This window comes from Lonchura striata, chromosome 3 (assembly GCF_050655825.1).
Source record: "Lonchura striata isolate lonStrDom1 chromosome 3, ASM5065582v1, whole genome shotgun sequence".
NCBI lineage: Eukaryota > Metazoa > Chordata > Aves > Passeriformes > Estrildidae > Lonchura > Lonchura striata.
The window spans coordinates 6053795-6066072 of NC_140705.1; the positions used below are offsets into that span (position 1 = coordinate 6053795).

The 12278-nt window shown below is 39.8% G+C and overlaps 1 protein-coding gene across 2 annotated transcripts in view; it reads right to left on the minus strand.

Moving 5' to 3' along the window:
- Positions 1–1198: 1198 nt before the first annotated feature.
- Positions 1199–12278, minus strand: part of CLIC5 (CLIC family member 5) — a 78232-nt gene continuing 67152 nt past the window's right edge. For both annotated transcript variants that reach the window (XM_021527240.3, XM_021527241.3), the window contains exon 6: positions 1199–10258. In XM_021527240.3, the coding sequence (XP_021382915.3) occupies positions 10091–10258 (168 nt within the window). In that variant the 3' untranslated portion in view covers positions 1199–10090. The remainder of the gene's footprint in view (positions 10259–12278) is intronic.

Sequence of the window (12278 nt, forward strand, 5' to 3'; positions counted from 1 at the left end):
AAAATATTTATTAATTCTTTAATATGTCTAATATGTCTGATGTTGAGCTTTTCAGATTCCCTGGTTTTCTCTCTTGCTTCCACAACTGGAGAGAAATGGAAAGATCACATGTGCTATAAAGGGGCAACTGGGTGTTTGCACATTTAGGGCTCAGTCCAAAAGAAATCAACCAAGGCCCTGTATTTGTACAGTGCTGGACAAGTGAAATGGTATTTCAGCACTAGTTTGAGCAGAAACATTAGGCTGGCACTTACCACCTTGGGTCTGGAGAATTTGAAACAAATGCCTGTTTTTGTATCACACACATCAAAAGAGATGTGGTACCAGAGCAATGCAGGACTAGAGAGATTAGAGAGATCTGACCCATTGGGTACAATCTTTGTGACCAGAGGAGAAGTTTATTTGTAAATTCAGAGAAATCCTGCTTGTTCCTCCCCAGCTGCAGCTGTTGGATGGTGAAATCTTGTTGTTTCAGATGGAATGTGATCCCCTGTCATTTGCTATGAGGGGGGATTCTGAGCTTCTGTATCTAAAGCATCTCTGGAACTGGTTTGCTTTGGGGAAGCTAAATTCAAAGTTCTGTGCTGGAGTTCAATTTACAATACTTCACATTTCTATATTGTAATCCCAGAAAGGACATCCTGGAGCCAAGACACCCAGCCCTCCTGTGGCTGTGTCTAATCTCTCACAGCAAAAAAAAAAGACAAGAAAACTATGCATATGGAAACCTACCTCCTCTTGGACTTTCTCTCAGCCCTGGTATTTTGGGACTTCTTGACTTGGACATTGCTTCCAAAGTTCCATGTTTGACAACACTTATGGATCTATTCTTCAGGAAGTTGAACCCCATACTCATTTTGATCTGCACAGCATCATTCAGTAAAGGGCTCCAAAGTTTATTTACACACTGTGTAAAAAGACCTTTCTTTCTGATTTCTTTAAACTTGCTGCTTGATTATTTTATTAGAAATACATAATCTCTGATATGAGAAACAGTGAATGGTCACACCCCATTTTACCCCTCCATTATTTTATAGATGTATATTATAATCCCACCAGTTTTCATATCCCAGTCTTAGAGTAAGGGATGACTATAGCTGTATTCAAGCTCTGAGCATGTTTGTTTTTTTGCAGGCAAAGAAAAGTTGTCTGTTTAAAAAAAATTAACAAAATTAAACAAAGTTCCACAATAACCCAATGAGAAAATAAACCACTTTTATTCAAATTATAAGGTGTTAATCACTCTTGGAATATAATTATAAACAGATCCAATTCAGGAAGGTGGGTTTCTTCATTTAACACATACTCATTTGAAGGATAAAAAAGAAATATTTGCTTATATATTCAAAAGCTTTAAATGAAAAATGAGCAGATAATCTTTTTGTGTTTAAAAATTAAATTTAACTCTTTCTTCAATAATAAAATATACTACCTATTATACAAAAAGGACATTATTTTATTCACAGTTGACAGAGTCTCACGATTATAATATTAAAGGTGAACTGCAATGACATTTTAATTATATTTTTCCTATTATTACAGGTTATGAGGGTTAGAGCAGCACACAAAGGCCCTAATCATAGTCTTGTCATATAAAGAGCTGCACATGCAGAGAAAAAATAGAGTTTCTACCCAAAGAGGTTGCACTTTAACCTAAAATTGCACATTAAGAGAGGATGTTCTTTGACTGAAAAACACAACTACACAAAAGGGATCCTGGCTTGCTTTCTTATCTGATGAAGACCTCTGTATACACAGTTTCTTTTCACTGTCAGATACTATAAAATATTTGTTTACAAATAAATTACTTTCCTTTGAAGCTTACCAGGTCTTTTTAAAGGTAATTCCTGATTTCTCCATGAGTTTCAGATCTTGCTTTTAGCCCAATACTTCAGGTGGAAGCCCTGAAGCCATTAGCTATTTCTGGGATTAATGACATTTTGGAGGAGAAAATCCACTCATGTGAACTCAGGTCTTGACCAGTAGCTAAAAATTTGAGTGTCCTTTCAAATGAGCTCTTTTTTGCCTGTATAGTGCCCTGAAGAGGTATCATGTCTGATCATCATGTCATGGTTCACTGCCCAAATTTTGCCTTTAAATATCAGTGCAGGTTTTAACCAACTGTGGGTCCATTGGGGCCATGCAGGTCTCTGCACAGGTTACTCACACACTGATAGGAAACTTGTCCACACATCTATGAAGACTTACAGACTGGTTCCTGCTAGCCTCTCTCAGTGGGCTCCCCTTCCTCTCCTTCAACCTCAGACCTCCTCAAAGTAACCAGAATTGTGCTCTAAATTAGTCAGGATTTGAAAAATGAGGGTTTTGGAGAGGAAAAAGCACTTCTGCTCACCCCCAAATCTTACTATGCAACTTGGTTTTGATCTTCAGGCTTTAGAACTGAAAACAGGTTACAAAAAGAAATCTATTGATCACAAAATCATAATTTTCTAGGAAATACACAGCAGGACCCTTCATTAAAAAAAAAAAAGGAGCAAAGAGGGGGCTACCATCATAGCACTTTGATGAGTTTGCACAGATGAGGACCAGTTCTCCAGGAATCAAACCAAGCAGCTGTTGGGAATTTGTTCATAGCCCCTGAAAACGCAGGCAGGAGTAAAAGCTGTTTGCACCAGGGTTGGGTTGGGGAGTGAGGTTTTTCATCTTAAGTTCTTACAGTTAATAATGCCCTGCAATTTCCATCACACAACATACTCCTGGCTTCTTTGAAACACAAGGCTTGGAAACACAACAGCGTTGGAAATGAGAAGTGAGGCAGCAGCGGGGCAGCTCGGTGTACTTAAGGGAGCATTTTTAAGCCATTTAGCAGGAGTTTATTGCTCCAGCACTGGAGGCTTTGAGCATTCAAGCACGACAGGGTGTGCATTGTTGTGCCAGAACTGCCCACCCTGGGTGTGTGTGGTGTGGGGCAAGAGGCCAAGGGCTGTGTTTAAACGCACCCGCACGAGAAATGCGATTTAGGCAGAACAAAGCACACTCCTGTTGTGCCTCCCTGTGATTATAAAATAGATCTGTGTCATTATAAATAGAAAATGACTGGTGACAAAGATGCTGCTTTGACTCACTTCTGAGGCCAAGCTCCCTCACTGCGGTTCCTGATGTCAGAACAATTTAGCGGCTGCGCTGCAGGCGAACACGCCTGGTTTGGGGTTAGCCAGTCCACATCTCATGATGGCTTAATCTCATTTTAAAACAGCAGGGATTCACTGGGGTCCTCTGCAAGCATCACTCCCTCACCCAAGGATGGCTCTGAATGCCTTCAAAACGTGCTGCGCCCACTGCAAGGCTCGGATTGCTAAATACCAAATTACCTTGCCCTCCAAGGGACTGCCAAACTTTTGGGGTCTGTGAAGTTGAGATCCTGCTTCCACACAACTAATAGTGTGGTTCTTGTTTATTCCAGTGGGAACCAAATCAAAGACACAGAAATAATAGTGCTGTTTCAAATGTGTAAGTTTTCCTCTTTATGCCACTTTCCATCCCAACAAACTTCACAGCATTATTGAATTAAATAATCCAGATAAATATTCTGAATATATATATGTATAAGTGTATATATATATTTTATGTTGTACAATAGGTAATTTTAAAAAACAAAAAAAAAAAAAAAAAAAACAAACACAAAACCTGAACCAGAAATTAGAACTGAAGCCCCAACTACAGTATCTGGAATATTCTGTTCATTTACACCTAAGCATGATCCTTAAAAAACCTGCAATCTTTCTGCTTCAATAATTCAATCAGAATCCCACTTATATTTGTATTTTATACCACAGTTTATTTCCAACACGGGGGATAACCTCTCGTTTCCTGAAAACTCTTAAAAACTTTCTTAATGAAAGAGTAGAGAAATTTGTTGTTTGCAAATTCTACTTACTTATTGCTAACTTCCAAACTAAAGTAGTTAATTTAATGAAGGAGGAAAAAAAAAGGAGTGAGAAAGAAAAAGACTAATTTGGTGCCTGTAGCCATTTCCCAAATTCTTCAGAGTTTATGGACCTAGAGAGACAGGGAAAGAGCAACTTCTCAGCAGTGCAGCAGAATAGGCCAAAATGACCCTGTGAAACCCAAGCAATTCTGGGAATTAAAGGATGTTCACTCCTGTTATGGTTCTACACTGCAAACTGCTTTTAGGGCTCCCAGTAGTACCCATTAGCAATAGCCAAACTCTTCTGTTTTAATTTCATTTCATTTCATTTCCACCCTGTGGTGAGAATTGACAGTATCATGTTGAGAACCATTAAAGAATATTTGGATTGTTTTTATTCCATGTATACGTAAAAAAAAAAAAAAAATCCCCACCCTTCTTAGTTTTCTTTAGACAAGCCACTTCATAATAAGAGTGAGGCAGACACAATGGAGGCATCGTTGTTCTGTGGGACGCCACCACAGGGAGTGTGGCTGGAGATACAGCAGAACACGCCTTGGCATTTCACTGCCAGCAGAGCCTGGGCCCTGCTCCACTCTGATCCCCCACGGGACCCGAGCAGAGCCTGGCAGCACTGCCCGTGTCCCTGCAGTCCCACCTGGTGTCCTTCTGCACGAAGAACCTTTACACCTCTCTGCCTCCTCTTCTCCCTGAGTGCTCCCTGTTCTCTCTGCACTCAAAACATCTTCATGCTTATGCCACCTTTGGCTTTACTGGGAATTCCTATTGGGAATTCCCCCACTGGGAATTCTGCCACCAGATTTCAAAGGGAAGAGAGTAATAATGCCCTTCATTAGTATAGACTTTTCTGTCATGGCTTTTAGGCCCCTCTCCAGGCAGGCAGGCAGGCAGGCAGGCAGGCACATGTTTAACATTAAACACATCAGTAGTCCCTATTCACATGCTGCAAGCTAGAAATGCTCATTAGTGCTGGATCATGGCTCCAGCTGAGCTCAAACACTTCAGCCAGGGAGGCAGGCTGGAGGAAAGGTGGCCCTCAAACCTTTCATCATGGTTGCACCATCACTGATGGAGCAGTTTCAGCTTCTCCAGAGGGTGGTGGGTCCCCTTGGCACGACCTGCTGAGCTGTGACAAAGCCACCATTCAGAGCTGCTTAGCTGATGAGCACAGCTCAAATCCACCACATTCAAATGCATCCTTGGGAGTGTTTTCAGGATTAGCATCCCTCCAGTGAATGGTGAAAGGGGAATGAGCTGGGGCAACAGGGGAATAAGATGATTGCTGTGGTCTCTGAGAGGCTGCTGAGTCCTGCGTGGGGAATGCCTGAGGGGTTACACGGGATTCTTCTTCACGTGTTAAAAAATTCACTTATCAACCTCTGGAAAAAAGAATTGGATGGGGTTTCTCAGCTTTTCTGGGACCAAGTGTTGTTAGAATGTGGGACAAGGAAATAAAACAGCTTAACATTCTCTGCACCTGAGCTGGAAGGGGAGAAAAGGGAACAGGATTCCTCTTTTCACTGCTGAGCCCCAAATGGGCTGTCCCAGTTCAGTGTCCAAACCAGCACAGCCCTCCTGAAAGGAGGAAATGGGGAATCTGTGACTCAGAGGGAACATGTCTACTACCTGAGAGAAACCCCTAGGCAAAGCCACCTTCAACATGCTGCCTTGCTCATGTCTGTGCTGAAATTCACAGTCCAGACTAAACAGTTACTTAACTTTCGGTTAAAGTATCCCAGGTGAAAAGACACAATTTAAAAAATTATTTTAATGCTGTTTTCTCAAAAAAAAAAAAAAATCATTACCTCCTTCAGCTTCTCAACAAGTATAAACCTCACAGCTTTCCTGCCTCCTCTGGAATTACTAAGTCATTGCAGACATCAAAAATTAATGAATAGATGAAAGATTCAGCAGAGAGGCAAAATCTTACCGGAAAAATATTTCTTAATATCAAAAACAATTCAAGAATAATGAATACATTTAGAGAAGTAATAAGCAAAGGCAAATTTCCTGATGCTTAAAAGAATACACATTAAGGAGGACACAAGACTTAGGGGTTATTTTTTTTTCTTTAAAACACCAATTCATTTTTTAAAACAATAATGCTTCCATGGGCTTCTGGTTTTACAGAAGTGTGATTTCCATGGGCTAAACTTTTGCAATGCTTTAAACTCATCTAATTAGCCAAACCCAGGTGATGAAGACAAGAGGCTTCATCCTACCAGATGGAAGGGCTACACAGTTTCCCCTGTGCCCATCCATGAGAATCCTGCTACTTATCACTGAGGAAATGGTTATGGTTAACTTGGAGCTGAATTTGAGCACAGACAAGAGAGGGAGAAAGGTGTTTAGGGGTGAAAATAAAATAAATATATCTTTAAAATAAATAGTACATGCAATTCAACTGAAATTTCTTGTAGGAAACAAAGTTGTCTATTTTCTTTGTGCTATAGACTGTCATTCGCCCTGGCAGTGGCTTTTCAGCTAGTGCAACCAGAGGAGTAACCATAGTTCTATATTCCACACTAAACCTGAAAAAGCAACATCATTATGTGATTTCTATAGGAAAAAATGTTTCTGCTTTAAATAGACTTTAGGGAGATACTCTTAAGTACTACCTGTGCTGCAAAATGACCTCTTGGCGATTCAAACAGGTCTAACAGAGAATAAGGGTAACTAATCTGTGGGATTCTCAAGAACTCCCATACCACTGCTAATAGAAGAAAAATCAATATTCCTTACAATATGAATGGAGCGTTGGAATGACTGAGCAGGGAGCTTTGAAATAAATATCTAAGAAATGTTTGGATGAAATGGACATCTTCACAGACATTTGGTCTGCATTTCTGAAATGTAGATTATTAAATCCACATTGTTGGCTTCTTCCCTCTCTGCACTATGTCTTTCTTTACATCTTACAAAAAAATTTATGAACAAAGTTATTGTAAATCTGCAATGTCTGTCTTGTCACTTAGATTCTTTTTAGAAATGCTGCCTTGCCAATGTAGATATACAATCCTTTAAGATTAATATTTATTACTTATAATTCTAAATACAATGGAAGGTCACCAAAAATACTCCACCTAAAAGAATCTGGAGCCCTTTACAATCTCGTTGGTGATGGATCCTGAGCCTTGAGAACTGAGCTCAAAAACTTAGCAAAACACTCTTCTATGTAGGATTTCCAGTATTTCCTGCTTCTGGCAATGGATATAGCCAAGAAGCACAAAGGTGAGTAAAAGTTACAGATCTGAAAACATAAGCTTGGATTTCAAACCCAAAAAAAGGTCAGGGAATGCCTGAACCTGTCCATGATCTTGAATCAGCCTATAATAGAGTTATGAGGAAAATGCAAAGTTAGAATGCAGAGTGAGACTTGAATTCAGACAGAACTGGCACTCTAGCTGAAAACTGCTGCATTTTCCTCTAGTTTCTCATACCCATAATTATATTTTATCTAGATATTGTAGAATACTGTATGAAAAAATGAATATATTTAAGGAATTTTTTTTGCAATTTATTGAAAGGAAATTAGCCTGGGGACTTTTAAATTTTATTATGAAATCTTAAAATTTTTTTAAGAATATGCAAATCATCTCAGAAAAATCTCGTTGCATTTATAGATAATTTTCTTTTTTATATGAGCCCAACTATTTTAAAACATTTTTTTCTTTTAAACCAGATGCAATTTGAGGTCACTGAAATCAACTGATTGTGATTTGGCCATCTTCTATAAAAATAGAGACAAACATAAGAGAATTTCAGAACTTTGAGATTTAGCAAAATGGAGACGAATCTGAGATTAAAATCAGGGCAGATCTGCCTGAGATTTGCTGCATGTTTGGACAGACTTAGGACATAAATATAATAAGCAGAGAGCAAGAACCTGCCTCTGCATCTTTCATTCAAATATTCACAGCAACTGTGACTAAGGAAAGCTACTGACTGAAGTGCAAACCTGGGAAAAGGCAAATGAGAAAAATGTAGTTTTGGTTGATTGACAGGATCATACCGAGAGTAAAAAATCCCGAGGACCATTGATCAGATAGAAGACTTTTCTCTAGGAACAAACTTGAAGAGCTTTGCTAATAACACTTTTCTAAACTGACTGAGCCATCCTGACTTAAGTGTTGAGTGAAAACAAAAACCAGAAAGACAGAAAGAAATAATCGAGTCAATTAAATAAATAAATAAATAAATGCCAGAATTAAAAAAAAAAGAAAATAATATCACAACTCAAATCTCATGAAGAAATGTTTTTAGCAAGCCACATGTGCTTGTGCAGATAATTCTAATCTCATCGGATTTTTTTGGCTGCTATTAGTGTTCTCTGAGCCAGCTGATTTCTTAGCAATATTTTAAGGAGTGCAAGCCTTTGCCCTCCAGTCTAGCCACTGGAGGCAAATAGCCCATTCTAGGAGACGACTTGGCAGTTCATGGATTTTCTTCCAAGGTTTTGAAAGTTCAGAACAAATTGACCATTGCATGTGAAACAATAGTCAACCACAAACTCTCTTCAGTCAATGAGCAACAATCTGCTCTCAGCTGGGTTAGTGTGAAAAGTCGAATTATCCCACTAAAGCAAAAGGATGGTTTCAGATTGTCATCAGCATCACACGACAGAGCCTGGCTTTCAATGTTGTTCCACTTTCCCAGCTCTCTGGCTGCAAACAAGGCTGCTGTGAGGTTCCACTCAGTCACAGCTCACCAGCTTGAGGTTCCCTTCAAATCAGTGCAGCTTTAGCAACTTTGATCAGAAGGGAGCTACATCAGGTTACAGCTCAGCTTTATTTTATCTTTTAAAACAGCAATAAATCCCCCCACAAACTGAAACCCATGAACCATGTGCTCTCCTCACGTACTGGAACGCATGAGCTTCAAGTGAAAGAGCTGTCATTCTGAATTTGCTGAAAAAACGTGCAAATAATCACCAGTATAAAGCAGATGTGCCAGTTAGGCACTGAAGACAGGGCAAAATAATCTCTTTTAGGAAAAAAACACCTGATTCAAAATTGTGGAACCTGGATGGGTAAGGTCTGGATGAGTGGGACTGAGACACCATGCATGGATTTCTGCTAGCACACTTGCTGAGTTCCTGGCTGGAAATGTGCCCCTCACTGTGCCAGCCTGCCCTGATTGAGGCTCCCACAGCAAACTCCTCCTGGGGTGAGATGATGAGTGCTTGCAAGTGACCCATCTGGAGCTTCCCCTGCCCGGAATCCGTGTGCAGCGACAGCTTCCCTCTGCTGATCCAAGTTTCCCAAGATAGCAATTATAAAGGAACTGGCAACCATACAGTCGAGATGACAATATCCTGCGTGGTCTGGTTTGCTGTGCCAATTCCCTCTGTGGGTGCTGGAGTCAATCTGCTGCCCCGTTATTGCTGTGCCTGTCTGTCTCTACCAACCAGCAGATCCACTGGGCATTTTGGCACAGGCCCTGCCCTTCCAAGGGCTGCCTGCTCAATTGCTCTTTCACTCTCTTCTGCTTTAAACATTTAGATCCAACAACCATCATGCAAATTTTATGCAGAGTAGTATCTGCAAGTCTGACATATTCACTCAGGCTTCCCCCTCTTGCGCCAAGTTAAAAATAAATACCCTATAAACTCCTGGGCCTGCTAAGACAGAAGATGCATTCAGAGAGTTTATTTAAATATAACTGCTAAGAGCATTTCTGCTTTAGGGTCAAACTCCTATTTTCCTCTCTCTCTCTCTCTCTCTTGAATTTTGTTCATGCCTCAGGGATCTTAATAGAACTGAAGGAAAACGTCCTTGAAATAACCTAGAGAGGAACCAGTTCTATGTGTTCCTAGCTCTCTTACCTGAAATTTCAGCTATTTTTGAAATGCTAAAGAATGAAGATCATGATGTACCCCCAACATAGAACAAGAAACTAGTCAAGCAGACTCATTTCCAATACTGATTGCAAATAATACTAGTTGAGCCAGATCTTGGGTTAGACTTCAAAGGGTGTCCACCCCCATCCCCCTCTGACCACCCCCCCCACTACAGCTGCCTTCTCTTTTCTCCAGGGAGAGGCAGATTTGTCCCTGCCCAATACACTTGGAACATGGGAAGTCATAAAGATGCCAACCAGACAGCATAACGATAAAGTACATCTTAAGGCAACAAGGAGCAGAGTCTGTAAAAGGGGATACTGAGCCATGGCTGGGGGCACTTAGGACTTGCTGAGCCTCTTGGCCACATCTGCATAGGCTTGCTCGATTTCTTTGTCTGCTGCACAGGTGTTGGTGAACTCATCCCTGGTGTACGCGTTCTTCAGGTACCGCCACAGCCCCGTCATCTCCGCCGGGAACTCGAAGTTGCGGTATTTCTTTGCAACAATCTAAAGCAAAGATAAAACACCTGAAAATAAACCATCTCACAGGGGATACATCTCCTTCTTAGGGGGCTTCTTGCTCTCTTATGTCATACAATTAATAGCAAATTAGAGGAATGTTTGGAGAATAAGCGATTTATCATAGAAAAGCCTGAGAAGTGACTGTTGGTTGTCCCCTATCATGCAAGGCTGCTGCTTGGCCTAAGGATAGTCTAAAGCTACAAACTGGCTACTGTTACAAAATTTCAACTTTTATTAAGTTGAAGTTCATGGATTTTACCATATTGGGGTTTTTTTTTACAACTCTTAAGTACATCACCTAAAGTTAGACACACAGAAGAAGGGGCTGAATTATAAAGAGCAAGATAGATTTAAGAGAAAGGCATTAGTAATGATTATAACATTTTCATATTAATTATTATGTTTAACATTCTTTTATATATATATGGTATTATATTTTTACTATATGTAATATATTTTGCCTGGTAAATGGTGTCAGAGGATATAACCACCTACAGCTGTTTGAAGGCTGGATCCATGTTCATGAAAAGGAGAAATTCAGGGTGGTATGGGTACCATGATTAGGAAACCAAGATGATTTAGCATATATTAGAAACAGGAGCATTGGGATAAACTGAGAGAGAAAATGGTTATTTCAAGACTTGTTAGACTAGGAAATTGTCTATCAAGGCAAATTTTCGATTTCTAAAAACACTCAGGCCCTTATTCAGGAAAATAGTTAAGTGCATACTTAATTTTAAGCACCTGTACAGTCCCATTGAAGTCAATGGGATTAATCTGCACTTAAAGCTAGTTGGTTGGTTAAGTACCTTGCTGGATTGGGATATTTCAGTTTCCCTGTAGGAATACACCATATAGAATAAGCTTGTGGTGACAGAGTGAGCTATCTGATAGGAAAGGATGGATTAGCTAATTTAAGGAGTGCTTCCAATCTCTAATTTTTCTGACAGTATAAAATTGTTCCTGGGCATAAATTACATACATATGTGCCACAGAGTTCCCCTTTATTTTTAAAGCACATGGTAGAGCTGTTTTCCATCTCAGATTTCTTAGGACAGTCATGTTCTCAGAAATGACTGTGACTTGTTTCTATTACCAGGATCCACTTGGTATATGAAAGCCCAAATCCTGCCCTAAACTGCATTTAACTAAGCATTCTTGCCTTCCATGATGCTTCACACACATATGGGGAAGATAAAACCTGCTGGGCAGCTTAAGTCAATATTTTCAAAATTTCCAGCACACATCTTCCATCAAATGAAAAAATAATTCACCCTTTTCTTCTATCTGTTAAATGCTTCTCAGGCAATATCCTATGGCTATGCTTGTCTGAGAAAAATTTTAATTCTCTTTTTACATCTTTCATTTCATCCCTAGGAGACAAGAACCAGTGAGGGGCCACACATTCATTTTGCATTGTCTGACTCCAACATCACCAATGAAGACAAGTCAGAATAAGCACTAAACCTGTGAGGATATTATCACATTTCTTACCTGGTGACTTATGTGCTTTTTAATTTTTTTTTTCTTTTTGCATGTGTGCAGTCAGCTCCCAGGCTCAGTTTATGTTTTGGCTCACAGAGCCAAATTAGATGCATGACTTGGCTTTAATTCCTAGCTCACTCGCTTGCCAAGGTCTGCCAGGTATTTGCGTTATTCTAAAGCAACATGTCATCTGATAAATTAAATAAATGCAACATTTAGAAGTCAAGATGATGTACATGATTTGCACTATACCAGCAACCATTGTACATCTTAAGTCCTGGACCTTGGCAATGACTTTAATTTGTTAACTTCTCTGTGTGAAATGCCACATGGAATAAATATTCCCCAAAGAAATTGACTGCTGCTCTTAAGTTACAAATGGGTGGGAACTGACTAAAGTTTTGACATGTTTCTTAAGGGCATTAGGAACTAATTAATAGAAAAGACTGCTGCTACTTACAGAAGGGTAAAAATAGAGACAAGACATCTAGAACCTAGTACTGTCTTCACCACTAATAAG